This window comes from Plecotus auritus, assembly GCF_963455305.1.
Source record: "Plecotus auritus genome assembly, chromosome: 1".
Lineage (NCBI taxonomy): Eukaryota > Metazoa > Chordata > Mammalia > Chiroptera > Vespertilionidae > Plecotus > Plecotus auritus.
The window spans coordinates 141,464,194-141,485,151 of record NC_137770.1 but is presented as its reverse complement, the minus strand read 5'-3'; the positions used below and the strand labels follow the sequence as shown (position 1 = coordinate 141,485,151).

Here is a 20,958-nt window from a genome sequence, read left to right as displayed (position 1 = left end):
GCCACAGAGAATCCAGTCAGGACAGTGGAGAGAGTGTGTGTGGGCCATCAGGGTGAGGAGCAGGAAAATTAAAATGAATTTCCAGACAGTCTTAATGGCTGAGGATGAAGGAGGTAAGGATGCAGGTAAAGAGCTGATCTGTGTGACTAAGGGAATTGAAGACAAGTAAAGATTGCTACACTTAGAGAGGATTTTGGAGTTTTTGATCTGGACAAAAAAAACTTACCAACTAATAACTTAAGGTCAGAGAATATCTGTGAAGAAGAGTTTGAGGATCTATAATGCCAAACTTTTGAAAGGGTTATCAGCACGGATTTTGAAGCTACAAAAGATGATGGGCTGCAGTGTGGTAAACAGGAGGACATCTTTCCAGGCTGAAGTCATCCAAGGATGTGAGGGAATTTTCTAGATGTAGGTAGGGAACTTGTGTGTGTTACATGCCATTGAGTCAGCTCCGACTCCTGGAGACCCTATGAATGAGTGATGTCCACAGTGCCCTGTCCTCAGCAGCCCTGCTCAGCTCCTGGAGATGCATGCCTCTGGCTTCTGGAGTCAATCCGTCTCATATTTGGTTTCCCCCTTTTCCTGCTAACTTTCATGTTTCCCAGCATTATTGTCTTTTCCAAAAAATCCTGCCTTCTCATGATGTGCCCAAGCAGGGTAGCTTCAGTTTTGTCATTTTTGCCTCGTGATGTTTCAGACTTAATTGCTCTAGGACCCACTTGTTCACAGTTCCAGTGGTTCTGGGTACTTATAGAGCTCTCCTCCAATACCGTGCTTCAAATTAATCAGTATTTTTCCCATAAGTCTTCTTCACTGTGCAACTGTTGCATCCATACATAGTGACTGGGAATATGAGGGTGTGGATGATCATAGCCTTGTTCTCAAACGGCACTAGGGAAGGTACAGATGAGTAATTCAGAATGGGGGGATAAAGTGGCAATAGGGAACACAGAACTCCTTTCTTCTCCATGAGCAGTGGGCAGGGGAACAAACAGCAGCCCTCAAGGTCAGGGTTATAAACAATATTTTTTAATGACCCTCTGTGTATTCAGTCCTCATCTAATGTTTGTACATGCAAGAAAAGTGCAAGATATGGTTCTTATCTTTAAGAGTGTGCAGAGGTAGGGGGACAATATTAATGCACACAAAACATTGTAGCCCCATTGTAGTCACCATCAACTCCATCAATATTGCCTCGATAAATCTGGATGTTTGAATGAGAAGTTAACATTTGTTGGAAGTTTTTGGAAGAATGTCTTTAGTATATAGTTCTTTCACCAATAGGTTAGAGTGGGGGCAAAAATAGAAAGCTGGCTGCTCAGAGTCCTCTTTGAAGCTTTATCACAAGTTCAGATCATTTGAATTCCAGTGTTTTGTTGAACTCATCTGAAAATAGTGTCTTCAATTACTCTGGTTTTTCCCCCTCATACCAGAGAGTCAGGGCATGAGCAAACAACTTGAAGCCTGTTCACTATTCAGTTCTGGGAAATGCCTTTGGCACAGGGCTTTAATTCACTGAGATTTCTCCCAGAAAAAAAAAAAAAAAAAAGAGTGACTTTGTGAAAGGAAGGTACTGCTTAATGATGGTAGTCTATCACTGCTGTGTCCACAGCAGCTTGCACTGTGGCGTGTAGCATAACTTAAGTGCTCAAAAACATTTCTTGAGGACTCATTGACCATTTGTCTCTTTCTGGGGATAGAGAGATGACAGGGAATGAGCCAGAGCAAAAAACAAATCACACAATATTAGGACTAGAAGTGAATTGATGGACCAGCTAGAAAGTACTCTCAGAATACCTGCCCTGGTTACAATCATTGTTACTGGCTAACCTGCACCACTAGGTTTCAACGTTAGTAACTGGTTAGGGAGGAGAATGCCTCTGACTGGAGGCCTAAGCAATCCTACCAGCTCCAAAAAGTTGGCTGGTTTTAGCTAGATCCCCGGCATTTGTTTAGGATATTTAAAAACATAGCCTAAGGGCTTCATTACAGGGGAATTACCAGTCTCAGACTTGTTACAGCCTTGACTTGTTTTTTAATAGCCATTAATTTACTTAGATAGGCAATGATAAGGACTTAACTCAGGCTTAATGAGGCCTCAGAACAAAGGCAAGTCCGTGGTCAAAAATGTTAGAGGTGAAAACTTGAATCAAAAACATTGTATAAATGGAGTTACTGGCTAAAAATATTCCCTCAAATGCACATTTTTCCGTCCCTCTACTCTGAAGACAGAGAGCAGACCGTGAGCAGTCTAGGCTTTGCTATTTCTTCACAGACAGACAGGTGCTTGCAGGAAAGCCCATTTTCGCAGCAGGAATTTCAATACTGGGATCAGCACTTTCCCTGGATTTGGAGTTTTTATTAATATTATGCTTTGGCCCTGAAAAGATTCATTCATCCAGGCTGACTTACTGTGCTAAATGACTAGTTAACCATATATACTAATCCCATAAATATGGTTTATGGAATGATAGAAAATGGTTTATGAAATCACTTTTAAACCATCCTTTCAACAGTAATTATACCAAACCTGTAATACCTTAAACCAAGTGATATTGGCAAGAATTAGCTTAAGCATCTTTAATATTTTGATGATTATTATACAAAATTGTCACTGCAATAAAATGAGAGGGTCATATATAATTTCTTCCACTGCATTTCACTTTTTTTTCCCGTTTCACATTAAAACATATTTCATAACATTTCATCATGGGCAAAGGCTGCATAAGTTTCCAGTTGCTGTAATTTAGTTAAACCATAAAATTGTTTCCTGATTACCAACCATGAAATGGAAAGACAATCTTATTTATGAATTTATAAATCAGATAATCTCCCTCAAATGAATCCTGAAACCAGAAACACTTTGATGATTAAATAGGAGGGAAAAAGTTTTCTCATTTCCATCTGTCGAAAAATTGTATTTTCATAACATGGTTTTGGCTGAGACAGTGGAACACGCATGTGCAGTCAGTGTCTCGGCCACGTGCAAGGCCCACCGTTTCCTCGGCAATGGGAGAGAATTGCTCCCCTCAGGTGTCAGCGCAAGTGTTTTGAACTGGAGAGGCTCTGAAAGATCCTGTCTTCCTTCTGGGGCCCAGCCAGTGACATAGCCCAGAGGAGGTGACCCGGGGAGCCCTTTCTTCTGTCCTCACAGATACAAAAAGGAGAACCAAGGGTGTGATACCTGGCCTGAATCTAGGGCCTTTCCTTCAAAGCATCCCGACTCTGACCCCAGGAAGCTCTGTAACTATGTGGACATGATCCCTGGGGAGTAAGAAGAGGGGTGTGGATTTGTGGGTTGTCTTTCTCTGCATCCTAAAGCCATTGTCTGGGGAAGCACAGCAAAAAGCCAAGTACCCACTGAGCCAAGGAAATGCCACCTTACGGACGCTCGTGTGGAGACGACCCAGCCTGTGCTGTAACATTGTGCGATTCCAACCGCTGTGATGGATCACTTGCAGATCAATGCCCTGAATGATCAAGGTGCTTTGTTTTGGTTTTTAATGCTACGCTGGCCTTTCTTAGACAAGGTCATGAAACCTGTTGGCCAGTGAGGGTTCAAAAAGAACAGTGATTTAGCCCTAATCAGGGCTGTGCCTAGAGCCAATGTTGAATCCCTTCTTCTGCCATTTCCCTCTTACCAGATTCTCACTTATTCTCTACAGTCATAGACCTACCTGCTTCTTACATTTCTTAGTAGTACTGTCCTCTGTCTGTAGTTATGTTGTGACCATGCCTTCCTGTCCCACACTCCAGCTTCATGGAATCCCTCAAGCCGCTTCCTCACCAAAGCTGTCTAGACCCTAAAAATGTCATGCTGCTTTTAAAAGAAGAAAGGAAGAAGAAAGCAATGCTTTGTATTTGCCTAGGATTGGATAAGAGCAGGAAACTAGTACATCTTGAGGTAGTACCTGGACTCCGAGGGTCATCAGTTTGACTTCCAGCATTACCATGGGAAGAACGGGGGCCCTGGACAACTTTCACCCGCTACTCAGCTGGTCCTTGTGGGAGCCACTCATTTTCCAAGAGCCCATTTGTGTGAGTCTGTGTCTCCCACATGGCAGGCAGCATGATCAGCCACTAGCCAATCATTTCTGAGATACCATAGCGACTTGGGTCTGATGAACATACAATATCCATTAGGTATTTACTAACCTGCTTTCTTGAGTGTAGTTTCTTCCTAAATTTTCTCTTTGGCACATGCACAGGAGCACAGGTGTGACTGAAAATGCTTTGCAGCTCAGGGGTTTAGCATTCACTGCCACACCTGGAAACTCGCTGCATGGAGATGGAGATGCATTCCCACTCTCACTGCTCGAGATTTCTCCTTCCCACATGACTAGAGCAAAGAGACCATACTCTTCATGCTTAAATCATTTCTTTTCCCTTAGTGGGTTTACAACCATGAACTGCCTAGACTGCATGACTTTCACCCAAGAAACTCAGTATTGTGACAGACCATCCATTTTAAACCAAAGAAAATGCATGGAATTCTGAAGTCAGAAGCTTGTAATTGTGAAATTAAACTCAGTGTTTCATAAGGGTTATATTCCCAAGGCAAAACACAATGCCAAAAAGTTGTATATGGACAGAATTACCCTTGAAAGTCTGCTTGATTGTCATGTAGTTTAAGATACAGATATAGCATCTCTCAATAAGTCCAACTTAACCAGTTATTGTTTTCCAGGGAAAGAACAGAGCACCACAATTTCCATTGGGTACCAGATAGAATAGTTGGCTTCTATGTAAAAGCCACAATGTGTGAATATGCAGTTTGTAGCACGGGAAGCGCTGTCACTTACACTAGGACACCTGCGCGTGGGGCACGATGGCCAGCAAGGTGCCCCCACTATTCAAGCTGCCTGTCTTTGTTGTTTTAAACTCCCAAGTAAACGCAACTGAATTTGCCTGCAGTCACGTGTGATGCCCTCTGCACCTAGCCAGTAGAGGGAGGCCACTTGTGATGTTGTTTGCTTAATGTGCTGAAAATAATGGTAATAGCTCTGTGAAACTGACGACTGAGATACAAAAATTTGAGCCAAATGAATTGTGATGAAGCATTAGAGAACCCTGAGCGGGTGTGGCATCTGTGCACAGTAAACAATTGGGGTTATTCATTCATGTTAGGGATATTTGTTTTTCTGCTTGATCCTGGAGAGAAACCCTTTAACACAGGTTAAAGTTCCTGTTTCATTAGATTGAGCACCATTCACCCCAGAGTCAGACATTGATTTCAACCATATATTTCCATGGTTTTAAGAGACATTCATTGGTGTTGCTCTCAGACGATAAAACAAGTTTTACCTCACACACAACATACATCCCCGTCTTTGACGCCAAAACCGGTCACTAGTCCCCCAGCTGAGGAGCACAGCTTAGAGGCCTGAGCCACTGGGCACAGCTGGCCTAGGACGCCGCTGGTGCCAGCAGTAAAATGGCAGAAGCAGGGCAAAAAGGCTCAGAATCACTACAGGCAAGCAGAGTTATTTCTGAGGGAGACACTTTCTCCAGTTTTGCAGGAGGCCTCTGCAGGTCTGCGCAGCATCTTTTCAGTGAGGTCTTGGGGTTAGTATTAAACTCCGATCACGACTCAAGCTCAGCAGAGATTTGCAGGCTCTTCACATTCTCCGAGCCAGGCAGGTGCACTTTGCTGGCCTACTAGGTGGTACCTTTTATGACCCTCGGTGATCATTCACCTGACGAACCAGTCTGAATGTCAATAAAGCTTTTAACAAACAATTCTCTTGTTTTACAGAGAGAGGATGCAAGCCATGGAGAGACAGATTGCCAGTTTAACTGGCCTTGTTCAGTCTGCGCTTTTTAAAGGTCCCCTTACAAGTAATAGCAAAGATGCATCTAGGTAAAAAGAAGAAACAAACCAATTAAATAATTCAATCTGTTTCTCTTTAATCATTAAGATAATTCACTCATTCAAATCCGTTTTCTTGTAATCATTTCAAGGCTGAAAATAGTTCCATCTCTGAATCATGGCTTGTTTGTTTGTGTTTTCCTTCTGGTAATTCTTGGTCGAAGGTAACACTTTGGCCCAAGAAGGGTACATGGGCTTCCCAGTGCATGTGGCTTCATGGACCACTGCGCAGTGCCTGCAGCCACCACCCACACGTCTCTACCTCCACCACCCTCTGAAAGTCATGAGTGCCCACCGCTGTGTTCCACCTGCAGTGTCAGTGCACATCTGGGAAGCCTTTTCCATCCCAGCCGGCCAATAGTGGTGCTGATGCTAAAATCCCCTCATTGCTTGATACCATCACTACCTGCTGCTCATTGCTTAGAATATGAATGGAGGGGGCAAAAAAAAAGGCATTTTGGAAACTGTACAGCTGACTCTCCTTTTCTTTTATTCAGCGAGAAGATGATGAAAACATCAGCTAATAAGAACCTCACAGATAGTGCAGGTAAGTGTTCTTGGAGCAACGGGAGCCTGCAGGCTGCCATGAGTGCACTCTGCTTGGTGCAGAAGTACGTGACCTTCTCGAAGTCATCGACATGGTGTGATTTCAGAGACCTTCCGGATAATGTCCACACCATCACACCTTCCCTGCTTAATGCTGCAATTCCAGATTCGTCATTAATTTGGGAGGAACTAAGCCCTTTGGTCTTCTCCCTTCAGTCTTTATTCATTCATTCACTATCCATTCACTTATTCATTTATATGGCCAAACATCCAACAAATATTTATGTGCCTAGTACTGGGTAAGGACAGGGGGCATGATTCAGACACAGCTGCTTGCCTAGAGTTCCTAATCCTGTGGGGAAAATTGATATGGGACAAGTAATTATATGAGCATTGAGTGTTATGCAAAAGTGAAGGATGAATGTTTAACTGACAGTTCTAGCCTAGACCAAGGATGTTTCCCTGAGGAAGTGACACACACTGAGACCTGACAGATGAACAGGACTTAGGTAGTGAAGGGGGAAGGGAAGAGCCGTCCAGGATGAGGGAGAAACACATGCAAATGCTAGGGTCAGGAATTTAGATAATAATCTAAGTGCAAAGTAAAGCCATTGGAAGGCTCTGCACTAGGGAAGGACCTCAGCCTAGCTGCAGCATGGTAATGGGTAAAAAGGGGCGAATGCTGACAGGGGCCACCAGTGATTGAGGCGGGAGAAGAGGGTATCCTTGGATCAAGGCCTGCTTTTTAAATGCCAGCATTGCCCCCCATCCCCCGACAAAGGGCCCAAGTTAAATTCAACTTGGAATTCCCTAGTATCCTGGTATGTTTGATGTACATCTTATCCTGCAGGCTCAAGGCAGACTTCTGTCAAGAATATGAGGTCGACCTTCCCACTGGGTTAGAAATAGAATCATTACCAGGGATGTGTTCAGCCACTGAATTACACAGGAAGCATGTGGCAAGTTGGGTGAAACCTCTAATTTGGGGAAGCCACAGAATGTTGTGCAGCGTGGTGGAATGGACAGAATCTGGGACTTCAGCTGGACCTCTGTTAGTCTTGGGCCGCACTGGCTAAGTGCAGGCAGTTCAGCTGCACAGCCAGCAGGCCTGGTCTTCTAGCCCTCCTGGTCCTCTGGGGCCTGTTGGTTTACTTAGAAATTAATCAATGTCTGTGCATCCAGAGAATTATTTCACAGAAATCACTAAACTTAAGTGCCAGTTTGTTTTGGAGATACTTGTTCTCTCATTTCTTTTTTGATCTATTATGAACTTAAGGAAAAAAGGAACCTATGGCACTCATAGAAAGAGAAAGTGGAATGGTGGTTACTGGGAGATGGGGAAATGGGGAGGTGTTGGTCAGAAAGTACAAACTTTCAGTTGGAAGATGAGCAAGTTCTGTGGAATTAATGCACAGCATGGTGATTATAGATAACACATCAGAGAAAGACAAGTGCCATATGGTTTCACTTATATGTGAAATCTAATGAACAAGATAAACTAACAGCAAAACAGACTCTTAGATACAGAGAACAGGCTGATAGCTATGGAGGATGGGCGTGGTGCTGGGTGAAAAACCTTGAAGGGATTAAGCAGAAAAAATAACTCATAGACACAGACAACAGTATGGTGATTAGTAGGGGGAAAAGGCATTGGGGGAGGGAGAATAGGTTATAAGGGGAATAAATGATGGAAGGAGACTTGACTTGGGGTGGTAAACATACAGGTGATGTATTATAGAATTGTACACCTGAAACTTAAATAATCTTATTAACCAATGTCACCCCAATAAATTCAATAAAAAAGAAAAGAAGTACTGAACTATATACTTGAAAGTTGCCAAGAGAGTAGATCTTAAATGTTCGCACCACAAAAAGGAAATGGCAATTATGTGACATGATGGGTGTTTTAGCTAACACAACAGTGGTGATCATATGGCAGTATATAAGTATATAAAGCAACATGCTCTGCACTTTCAAGTTCCACCATGGTCTAGCTCAATTGTATCTCAAAGTCGGGGGAACAGAAGGAAACTACAGAACACTAAATCATTCCATCCCTCTGGACTCTAGCCCAGAAATTATTAGTATCTGATATCATTGTTCTAACCAACATGTACGTGCTGCTTTGTACTCTGCTTTTATTCCTTTCACTTCGGGTGACATCATCATCTTCATTATAATGAAGAGCGTTTAGTGAGTGTTTCCAATGTGCCAGGCACTGTTCTAGGTGCTCCTCATACAAGAACCCATTAACTCCTGGCACATCCTCATTATTCCCATCTTCTAGGGAAGAAGACTGCACACACTTTCACATAGGTAACACATCCATGTGGGCCACCCACCTCTCATTTTTTCTCATATTTTTGTGTTAAGGTGCCCAGGCCCTTAAAGATGTATAGGTTTTTCATTTCTTTGTTTTGAATAATTTTGTAAACGTCTTTTTTGGAGCAAGGGGGAAGGAGCAGGTGTAATTTCCTTGGGATGTATTTCCCAAAGTGGAATCAGTAAGTCCAAAGGGACAAACAATTGAGTATCTCTGGCAACATGCTGCCAGTTTCTCTTCTGAGAGGCTGAGCCAATTTGCAATGCCACCAGCAACAAGCATGTGTGTTTGCTCCCCTGCATCTCTGCTGAGTTTGGTCTTTCTCAGTCTAGTGTGTCAGGGCTAGATGTGGTCCACTGGGCTTTCGTTGCCATAGCAGCCTGTACAGTGCACAAAATATATTAATTCTTCCAGAACCCAAGGAAGTAAGCTGTAAGAGAAGAATTATGCCTGTTCTGTAGACAAGTACATGGAATTATATAAACATTAAGGAGCTCATTTGTCCAAGTGTAAAGGAAAAGGAAATCCCAGACTTCCTGTTACTTTAGAAATATGTGGTTCTATGGGTATAAGAACAGAAGGAACCTCCCATTTCAAAGGCATACTTTGTATTTTATACAGGGTATTATATAATTTAACACACAACCCTGTAAGAACGATGTTAGCCACACAGTTAGTAAGAGTCACAGCCAGTCTGGCCAACCCTCAAACTCAGGTTCTTTCTATCACAACAGGGTACATTAAATTTGCATCAAATTTGCATGTAATAAATTTCATAGTGAGATACACTCAACTGAAGTGTATTCCCTAACAGTGGGTAGGAGGAAGTGAGGCCATTGCCTGGAAAGGGTAACATGCACAGAAAGGAGTGTGTTTCTGAGGACAAACTGCACGATGCCTCTCCTTATGCACGTGTGCATGTTGGGAGCAGAATGTGACCACCTGCGTGTGGATGTGGAGAGCAGATCCCAGGTCCTGTGAACTAATCTGAAGGGGAATTTATCACTCGGGGTCCCTACACACCAAATCCAGCTCCGTGCATGGATTCCAGAGCACCTGCCTATAGCTCTCAGCCTACTGCTGTCACCCCCAGCCCCTGGCCCTGGGACACTCCAGGGGAAAAGGGGAGGCTGGCAGAGACTTTTCCAGCCCACTCTGCTCAGAGACATAATCACAGCTGATTGTGGTGGGGAGTCCCTCTGTGCCAGACACCAGGCTAAGCAGTTTACATGTGTTAATTCCATTATCTCACACAATAACCCTTACGCACATTTTCCAGATGAGGAAACTGAGAGCAAGAGAGGTTGAGTTACTCTGCCAAGGACACACAACTGGGAAGTGGATACTGAGGATGATTTCCAGGTTTCTGATTTAAGTAACTGAGTATATAATAGTGCCACTGGCTAAGGTCAGACCTACAGAGACAAAAAGAGGTCTGGGAAGATGAAAAGTCCTGGAGCAACACGAAGGGACTGAAGAGACTTTTTGCTGGAGACAAAGAAGTGAGGGACCTTGGCAGGTGGTGGTGGAGGAAGTGACCTCCCTGGAAAGCACGTCTAGCGAGAGAAGAAACAGGCCCAGGATAGAACAGGCCAGGCTTTTTAAAGTTGGCCAAGGAAGACATTAGAAAGGAGATTGACCAAGATGGAGCAGTGGAGAGGGAAGCAGACAAGGGACAGGAGAGTTCAAATTGACTGAAAAGGAAAGAATTGACTAACGGAGCCCAGCATCACACCAAGGAGCTGTCTATTGGGTGAACAGCCGACCATTGCCCACCTTACATGAGCCATTTCTGTGAATGATGGAGTTAGAAACCGAATTTAGTGGGTTAAGAAGTTATAGATGAAGAAATTTTTTAAATGAGTAGATTCCATAAAGAAATTTTGTTGTGAAAGATATTTTTTAACCAGTTATCAGCATTCAGTTCTAACAGATTCTGGCTTCTCCTCCATGCAGGAGGTTGGTGAGGTGCCCAGTGCCCTCAGAATGTAAAGGGAAGGAGGGATTGAGTGATGATAAAGTAACTTGGCCGATCCTAAAAGACAAACTTCCTGTTTATTGTGATTCCCTCAGAATACTTGATCTTGAAGGTGCTGTTAATTCTGACATGCTGCTATTATTGGAAATGTGACTGGATGTTCTCTTATGGAAACCTTTCACCATTTATTCGTCTTCCCTGTAGCCTTCAGCTTAGTCTTGTATGAGTCAGCGTTTTCCTTAGACTTTATGATTCAGTCTTTGAGTTTCTGAAGAAAATGCCCACCTGTAATGTTTTCAGATCAAGAGATGAGATCTGGAAAAGGCAGCAGATGTTTCTAATTTTTTGTCTTTGTAAATAAGGAGTGTCAGTCCTGCTTTTATTAAGGTGGGATGCCTTAGTCACTGTTGAGTCTAAGAGGGAGCCTGGACAGGAGGCAAGGAGAAGCAGAGTCACTGACTGGACTTACTGACTGGACTTAAGGTAAAACTTTGGTCAGATCAAGGAATGAAACTAATCATCTCTATATAGGGATGTGTGTGTGTGTGTGTTGAAGACCAAGTATTTTCTCCATTTAGTGAAGTTATGCTCCACGTGCCTGATAATTCACTTCCCTTCTTTCCAAAGGTACACTAACATTGCCAGAAGAGTTGATTCACTGGTTGTTTAAAATCGACATTTACTCACTTACTGCTGTCCAACGATAGGATCGCCCCTTACACCTGGGACTAGATTGTAATTGGAGCAAATCTTGCTTTTATGAGGGTGATTTTGACTTGGGGGCGGGGAGACTGCCAAAAGTTGGTCAGAGCCACCAGGGCAGCAGCCCTGCATGTGCTGAAAAAGGCAAGGTTCCCATGGGTGCTGAGCCGGGATGGGAAGAGACACCAATGGCTGTAGCCACTCCAGGGCAGGAGAGCAACGCCAAGGTTCTGTGGTGGGAGGCCAGCCGGGCCCATGGCACACCCTCCACTTTGTCCTTTACAGGAAAGAGTTTTCAGCCCCTTCAGACGTGAGTGTGGGTGTGGGTGTGGGTGTGGTAAGGATTTTGCTCTGTTGGCCTGTTCCAGAGAACTGCATTCGTTATCTTAAAATATATATATAAATAGCGCTTCCTTTTTATTCCTGTACCTTGCTCATCCTGTAACTGCTACTTGGGATCCTTCCTGAGACCTTTTAAAACAAACTTTGTCAAATCAGGCTCTTCCCAGATGAACTTATAAACTGAATGAGGTTTATTTAAGTTGGACTCTAGGAGCCAACGTTTATGGCAGCTGGAAACTTGAGGAAGCATTTGTTTCTGCTGCCTGCGTTCCTCTCCTAAAGAATTCTTGCATCGCGCCTGCTTCTCTCACCATCGGGGCTGGGGCAGAGGTCCTGCTGCTTTTGGTCTGGAAAGCTGAAAGATTCAGCAGAAACTCAGTTCTCATTCGTCTTCCCTTCGTGATCGGCCCAATCTCTGCTCAGAATCAAGGGGTACATCTGCCCGCAGGAAATAGTCACGGAGAACCTGTGTTAGGTCCCAGAATTTTAAAATAATTTTTTGGTTATAAAATTATAGAGATTCACTATGCGAACTTAAAAATAGAAAAAGTAATAATATAAACCTCATGGAATACCAACAGCCAGACATACGGTTAATCCTTTGTTCCAGATACATCTGATCTTTCCTCTGCACACCTGTGTACATCTACAGAAGCTATGTGGACAGACAGACAGCTTCCTTCATGGCCTTCTGCTTTAGATACTGCACTGATCTGCCTCCCTTGGGCACTAAGCTTCTAGCACATGATTGTTACAGAGCACATGCTGCAGTGTTGCATGAGGTTTCCATACTTTATTTAAATTTAATTCTTATTTTTGTCATATAGAGGACCAGCATAATTTTAAAAAAATTTTTTCAGAGTGAAGGAAATGGGCATTTTTAGAGTCAAGTTGTCTATGATGGGGTGGGTCTTAACTTCGACATACCTGTCTGGCTTTCTTAGGGTCTTTGCTGCTCTTTTCTCATAGGAACTCCCCATGTTTCTGGCGGGAAGACTCTCAGCGCCCTGGAGTCCCTGGGGCCACCCAGCCAGCCCCTGGCCACCGGCACCTCAGCCGTCCACCTGAGCCTGCTCGACATGAGGCGGAATGTGGCCGAGCTCCGGCTCCAGCTGCAGCAGATGCGACAGCTCCAGGTACAGACTATTCCTTGTGGACGATGTCTTCCTTCCTGTTTGCCCAAAGTCAGCTTTCCCCTCCTCCCACACCCCTGGCCCCACAGCACCTGCCAGGGTGCTTTCCACCAGCCTCTCCCAAGGGCGATCCACGGTTTCCTCCCTCACACACATAATCTTGGTCCAGACCTTCCCTGTAACCGGAGTCAATGTATAGCCACTTCTTTAAGCGCTGCGTGCCTTTACACATGAAAAGCCCACTAAGCATCTGTTTTCCTGAGGAGAGCTGCGAGCACAGGAGCCCCACGGAGCATAATAACAGCCAGCGACAACTTCCTGTTTAGTGTTCCGGCTCCTTGCTTCCCCCCAGTGGGCAGGCCCCAGTGCTGAGACAGTCAGCTGAGCTTTTTTTTACAAGGACCTATGAGGTATTTGGAAATAGGAGTTTAAACTAGATGATTAATAAGGAAAAGAAGCCATCATGGATGATTTGTGGAGAAAAACATCTGCATTCTATCTGGATAGTGTGTCCCATAATATTTTCCTTACCTTTTCCCATTATTAAGGAATGTGTGCACTCTATGGGAACCAAAACGGGAGGGAAAATGACCCTCTGTGGCACGAATCTTGGTGAGCCAATCGCATGCATCTGACGAAGCTGAGTAATGCATCTCCTGGTTATGGGTACTGAGGAGCTGGGGCGGTGCCGCTCGTCATGAGATCATGTGTCTGCTTTATGTATCCAACCTCACGCCGCCTGCCTTTGGTAGGAGTTTGATCATTGAGGGTAGAGAGCTGGCTCAGACTACCCCCAGGCAGCCTCCTTGACTTCGAGGAGTTCATAGTTCAAACACTGGTAAAAGACAGACCCGCCTAGGAGCCTGGCCCAGCCACACAGGTGTGGCATCCACAGTAGCCATGGGGTGTAGCCTCCTCAACCAGGGAGGTCCGACAAGGAAGGGCTTCAGACCATAGCCCTTTCTTGCTTCAGCTCACAGAGGCATGAGCCCTACATTTTTCACCACCTCATTAAGGCAAGAAGATGCTTTACCCTTATTCTACCTGCCAGAGAATAAACAGAAAGGCAGCTGGCTTGAGAGGCCCCGTCACGGATTATAAGGTCTGATACACCAGACAGCATGGCTCAGTGCTCAGGCCTCCAAGGCGACTCTGCCTCTCAGGCAATGTCCCAGACACCTGGGATGTCCCATGCAAATTCATTTAAATACTTTTATGAATCATGTCATCTGCGAAGTTCCCCATCCTTTGCATTAGCTTCTCCTTGCTTTGCAATTTTAAAGACTCTCTGCAATGAAATGAATGTATGGGTTGGGCTGAGGGTGTGTGCCAGGTGACAAAGTCCAGTGGCCACAGTGTCGAGAGTAACTCAACAAGTGAAGTGGAGGAGGGACAATGGCAAAGAGGCCCCTCTAAAGGACAGTGACCACTCCATTCCAGCCAGCTGTTAACCTGAAAGTATTACAGTCAGTGTTCCTTGGACATTTCAGCAATCCAAGAGAATCAGGAAATACAGGGGTTTTTAAGCAAAATATCTGTATTCATTTTTAGAATGTTGGAAAATAATTAAAAGCCAATGGTACTCTGCAAGCCAAACAACACTTGTGCAGGACAGAGAGGGTATGTCCTCCCCCAGGTTCTTACTAGTACCTGTGGTTTATGGAGGTCAAGCCCCTTCTCACACTGCTCCTTCCTTGTAGCGTTGCCTACTGGCCATTTGGAAATTGTCTTTCCCCAGTGGACACTCAAAAGAGAAAAAAATTCCTAAATGTATTGTTTGTATGGCAGTGCTTTCAAAAGTGAATGTTTGTTGGTTTGAGGGCAGAGGTGGAATTTCTGAAACATCGCTGAAGTGTGGCAAATTTGATACCAAGATTGTGATGCCTGTGGCTGTGACATCACCCTGTTGGTGGCTGGTATTGTTTGGTCCTCTGGCTGGCTGGAAGGAGTCTCCCACAGCTTGCCACTCCTTTCAACCCTTGAACTGTGGAGGCTCCGTTGCAAAATCATAGCTTCTCAAACAAAGCAGCTCTCTAGTCAAGGTCTGGGAATGCTGTCTTAACCACACAAGTTCCTTTATTGCCCAGAACTGCTCAGCTTTCCTGGCTTTGGGGTGTAAAGAACAGTGAGCAGACATGCTCTTGAGCTTAAAAGTGTTTGCAGTTCTAAAGAGCAGACACATGAGGAAAGAGAAGCACTTTGCTCTTAGCCTGGCTGCTGTCCTTCTACCTCAGTCTTTGTATCCTCTGTGTCTCTATCAGCTTTCCTTCCTGTCAAGCCTCTGTCTTTTCAGTCAGGGGAGTCTACGTAAGACAAAAAGAGTTCAGAAGAATTAAGCCATCTCAGCGCCAGTTTCTCCATCAGCATATGTATTCTTTACTCCAAAAATAAAGTACAACCCCAAAGTGATCAAAAGTCCAATAATGGAGCTATCATTAGAGACATGCGAAACTCTAGAATAATCTCAAAAGAACAAAAATTGAATTAGAACTTCAAATGTTCTTTGAACTGTGTTATAAAATAGTGAAATTGAATGAAATCTTTTGTGCTTGGCAGCCAGCTTCAGTAATTAGATAATTAAATCACTGGAAAGTCCTAGACTGTAGAGCATGTCCCATTTGAGCATTTCATTTTCAGAATTGATGGATTATTCTCAAGAAGAGAAATGTGATGCAGACACAGTGGGGTGGGTAGATTTAAACAGGGCAAAAAAAAAATGTTAAGGGAGGCAAAAGGAGCCCAAGCAGAAGGTCAAGAAAACCACTAAAACTCTGTGTATTCTCCTCTGCTGTCCAGTTTCATGTAGACTAAGAGTGTAAGAGAACGGTCCTTAAACTAGCTACCCCTCAGAATCACCTGAAGTCTTTACTAAAAATATCGGTAGCCAAGCACCACTGCCAGAGTCTGACTTCATTGGTGTGGGCCAGAGGCATGCACTGGTGATGCTAGAATGTTCCATGGTAAGAACTGCTCTCGGGTATTATGAATGCTCAGTTCATTGTGATAACTTTGGAAATGTAGAGATCTCAGACAGCTGTCACAGGGTGCAGCAGAAACATGTAGGGTATCTGCCACCCTGTAAGCATGAAAGACACACCCTTGACTTGAAAGCCCTGCCTTTAAACAGTGCCCCTCATGCCCAGGGGCTAATCATATGTATTCTCCGTTCAGGTATAATTGTTACAAGAGCTGTATGATGCTTCACATCGTTATGTTCCCATTCGTAGGTTACAGTTGGGTCTGCCATTAATTGGTAATAACGGTAAAGGGGGACTGGTGAAGGTCTTGTACCTAACCAATGCTTTCTTCAAAAGATGACTACCTTTCTCTATTACCTTTTCTGGTATGATTTAGAGGGGAAAAAAGGATGAGCTACTTCTTTTTCCCAAAATGCCACAGTACTTGGTTTTTACCAAATTAATCCTGTATCTATAGTAGTGACCTCAGTTCTGACCCTTTCTGTTGGCTGAGGGAGAGAAGAGCTCTCTGTTCCTGTAATTGACTCAGTTTTCTTCCTGGGGGCACTTTTCAGATCATAATGCAGAAAGGGGTAACCCAAGCACTTACACTCTGAGCTGAGGAGATACTGTCAAAGTTTAGAGAGTTGAAGCAACTATAATTTGTAGAGTGGAATATCAAAAAGAGGAAGCTCTGCAGAGAACGATACATACATGAATCTGTGGGTCTGTTATTGAACAATAAGCCAAGTGTATGGCATGAAAGACCCCTAAGCCAGGCAAAAATAATATGGCCGATCTTACAAAGGGCTGGGAGATGTTCATGATTTGACAAGCAAGAATAAAGAGGTAAAGAGTCTTGATTGGTCCCCTGGAACACTCAGTAGAGATCAGAGAAGAACCATGCTTCAGTTTTAGGACTAAACTAGCTCCAGAGTAAAATGTACCCTAGATTACTCCTAACAAAGATTAAAAACAAACCTCTGAAGAACAAATATGATCCACAAGTCAATGAAACAACAGCCAAAGTAAGTTCTCTATAAAGGAAAACAAAATCTAGCACTGCATGCCCAGCATTCACTCAAAAATTACTAGACATGTGATGATCCTGAGGAATGTGACACAACGTTCAGAAAAATCCATCAGTGGATGAAATGGCAGGAATAATAAGATTAGCAACAAGGGTTCTTTAATTGCTATTACAATTATTCTCAAGGATTTAAAAGAAAACATGAACACAATGAGACAATGAATGGATGACATAAAAAATACTTAAATGGGACTTTCAAGAACTAAAAAAACAATATGTGAATACACTTAATAGAAGATTAATCGCTGGTGGAACAAAATTATCAGTCAATGTGAAAACACAATTGAAACTGTCCAATCTGAAGTATAAAGAGAAAAAAAGACTGAAGAAAATGAACCAAAACTTAGTGATTTGTGAAACAATGTTAAGTACTCAAGGGAAAAGAGAAAAACATTGGAAGAAATCATGGCTGAAGTTTTCTAAGTCTGATGAACACTATACATTTACAGACCAAAAAAGCTCAATGAACCCTGGAATGACAGTCACACTCAGGGGGGTCCCCAATCTTGTAAGGGAGCAAACATGGAGACTATAATATGAAGCCACACAAAAGTACATTGGAATCAAATTGCTAAAAAACAAGGATAAATAGAAAAATCTTAAACGTAGCCAGGAGGCTTGGGTGGGGTGACGGGGAGACACATTACATAAAGAAGAATTAACACTGACTTCTCAACAGAGACAAAGTTAAGTCAGAAGATAATGGAATGACATCTTTAGAGTATTGAAAGGAAAAAACTTTCAGAAAATAGAAGACACTTCCCAGTTCATTTTATGAAGCTAGCATTACCCTAAGAGCAAAACCAATCAATTGTATTATTTAAAAGAAACAATACCCACAGACTTATATCTCTCAAGAAAATATGTTTAACAAAATGGTAGCAGTTAAATGCAGAAATATATTAAAAAGATAATGCAGTATCCTTGGTTTTATCCCAGGAATGCAAAATAATTTTAATATGAAAAAATGAATTAATGTATTTGACCTTATTAACAGAATAAAGGAGAAAAATCATATTTCAGTAAGTGCACACACAAAAAAGACAAAATTCAATACCAATGATAAAGACACCCATGATTCAAGAATGATAAAGGATGTCTGAAAAAAACTGTAGAACCTATAGTTAAAAGACTAACTACATTCCCCATAAAATTATGAACAAGGCCAAGGAAGGCTTCTGTCACTTCTGTTGAACACTGTACTGAAGATCCTAGCATGGACAGTAAGTCTAGAAAAGAAAGAAGAGGCATACAGAGAGGGAAGTAAAAGTGTAATTGGCTTTACTCACAAATGACCTGATTGTATACATATAAAGTCAAATATAATCTATTTTTTAAATGCTACAAAAAAAAAAGTAACTTTTGGTGAGGTCACCAGAATCAAGTCAGAAAATAAAAATTTTAGTATATACAATGTACAAAATCCCCCATACATGGATTTATCCATACAATGAAATACCACTCCACATTAAAAAGAATGAAGTACTAAAACAACATGGCTGGATCTCAAAAACAATATACTTAAGGAAAGAAGCCAGACACAAAAGGTTACCTATCATACAATTCTATTTATATGACATTCTAGAACAGGAACAACTAAATCCAAAGGGGCAGAAAGCAGATTGGTGGTTTCGTTGGGCTGAGGGTTGGGGGATTGATTGCAAAGAGTAATGAAGGGATTTTCTAGGCTGATAAAAAATGTCATCTCTCTTTTTAGTGGTGGTGACTTTGGTGTATACATTTGTCAAAACTCATTGACCTGCGCACTTAAAATGATACCCAACTTAGGATGGATCAACTTACAATTTTTAAACTTTACCATGGTGTGTAAGCAATACAAGTCAATAGAAACGTTTTGAATTTTGATCCTTTCTGGGCTAGTTAGCCAACGCAATCCTGAGGGTAAATAACTGATAAATCTACAGCATAATCATTGTGCCATATGATTTTGCCCAACTGTAGGCTAATGTAAGTATTCTAAGAACCTTTAAGGTCGGCCAGGCTAAGCTATGATGTTCAGTAGTCTAGGTGTATTAAATGCATTTTCAGCTTATGGTATTTTCAACTTATGACAGGTTTATGGGAGCCTAACCCATGGGAAAGTTAGGAGCATCTGTATTTTACTGTTTTTAAAGTTAAAATTGGAATGAGGTGGGGTTTTTTTAAGTTAATGGAAATGGAGATGTCACTGCTAAACCAAAATAAACATAATGGCTTGAAGTGCTGATGACTAATTTATTTGAAGCATTTAAGAGAGAGGTGTTGATCCACATGCTGCCTTCAGCACCTTTTCACACAAGGCTGGGGTGGAGTCCCTGAGACAATGGCAAGAGCACCAGGCAGGGGTGGGGGTGGGGGTGGGGTGCGAGGGAACAGGACTAGAGGAGAGTGGAGAACCTGAGCACGTGTTTGCTCCTTCATGGTTAATCCACTGTTGCGCACCTGCCAGCCACTGTGCTACTGAAAATGCCGGTCAGCCCTCTGGCTGGCTCCCGGAAGCCCCTCTTTCCGGGAAGGAGGGTCATGCAGCCCAGAACTCCAGACAAGTCTCTCCCTCCCTCCATCCCTCCCTTTTTCCCTCCCTCCATAATTTGAATATGATCTGACCGTGTTACCAGTTGAATAATTTGAATATTACATGAATTTGTGTTCTAATATGTCTGTGGGTTTCTCAGAAACATTATTTGGAGAGTCATTCATACAGCAAATATGCATTAGGTTCCTACCGTGTGCCAGAAATGGTGCTTGTGCCTGGGAGTGAACCACATAACTGGCACTCTGCCCCACAGGTGGTGGTTGAAAGATTACTAGGTTGAATTCAAAAGACCTAGTTCTCATCCTGTTCAGTGACTCTGAACAAGTCATTTTACCTCTTAGGGCTTCACTTTTGCCATCTTTCAAATTTTAGCTTTAAGAATTTGAAATAGTCCTTCAGTAATTTCCAGCTGGATAGCCACTGTTACTATCCACTGCTAACTGGACCCTAACTTTAGTGGAGCTTGTCCGTGAGGTTTATGCAAGAGGTGCAGAGGACTGGCCACAGCTCATGGCGCAGTGGCATCCTCTATTCATTCAGGGGTCCTTCTCTTAGACCACGATGCACAGCCTTGGTGGCACATCAGAATCACCTGAGGAGTTTTAAAAATTCTTTTGCTGAGGGTGCACCTCTCTGGGGGGCGAGGAGGGGGGAGCGGGGTGGGTGGACCCAGGCATCAGTCACTTTTAGACATAATCATCTACTTACTTGTCCCTTCACATACGTATTGCCATTTGACACCTGGCACTGAATGTGAGTATACCATTTTGATAGTAGGTAGTGTTGCCGTGTATATTTGACAACTGCAGTTAGAGCAAGGCAGGGCATTAGAGTTGAGCCCAAACCATCTCTGAGCCCATGGGCCACCCTATATTTCTTTCACCCAGGAAAGAGATTTTAGATCTCCATTGTCTGTTATTACCAACAATGCTGCTTAATTCATGCACACAACCACTTTTTATTAAATGCCTGCTATGTGCCATGCACTGTGTCCTGGAGACTCTATGGAGAACAGAAATTAACCAGGTGATGGCACTAGTGCAAAGTCCCTGTGGCAGAAAGGAGCTTGGCCAATCAGAAGAACTGAGAGGGTGTGTATGTGGCTGCAGCAGAGAGCGTGCCAGCTGCATGCAGCGTGAGGAGGAAGAGGAAGTCGCCCGCTGTGCATTGTCTCCAAACCTGGTGACTTTCAGCAATATACTGACTGACTGTTTTAAAACAACATTAAAAAGACATTACCAGCCAAAGCAGTCTGAGAGCATGGTCGTGAGTCATACAGAGGAGGTGACCCAAGAGTGGCACAGTTTTATCTGGTTTCCTCCCAGACAAAACCGCAGGCCCTGCCCAGGGTTATGCTCCTGATAGCAGGAGCTGGTATGTACTGAGAGCCAGGGCTGTGCCAGGCACTGCTGTCAGCACTGGATTGCCTCTTTGAATCTACATTACCAGCCTATGAGATATAAACTATTACTACTCCTT

General features: G+C 43.2%; 1 protein-coding gene across 7 annotated transcripts in view; it reads left to right on the top strand.

Annotated features, from left to right (window-relative positions):
- KIAA1217 overlaps positions 1 to 20,958 on the top strand; it is a 315,669-nt gene that overhangs the window by 265,498 nt on the left and 29,213 nt on the right. For 4 of the 7 annotated variants that reach the window (XM_080661411.1, XM_080661409.1, XM_080661408.1 and 1 more), the window contains exons 7-9: positions 5,759 to 5,863; positions 6,370 to 6,419; positions 12,733 to 12,899. In XM_080661411.1, the coding sequence (XP_080517537.1) occupies positions 5,759 to 5,863; positions 6,370 to 6,419; positions 12,733 to 12,899 (322 nt within the window). The remainder of the gene's footprint in view (positions 1 to 5,758; positions 5,864 to 6,369; positions 6,420 to 12,732; positions 12,900 to 20,958) is intronic. The other 3 variants (XM_080661410.1, XM_080661413.1, XM_080661412.1) reach the window with 1 other exon arrangement.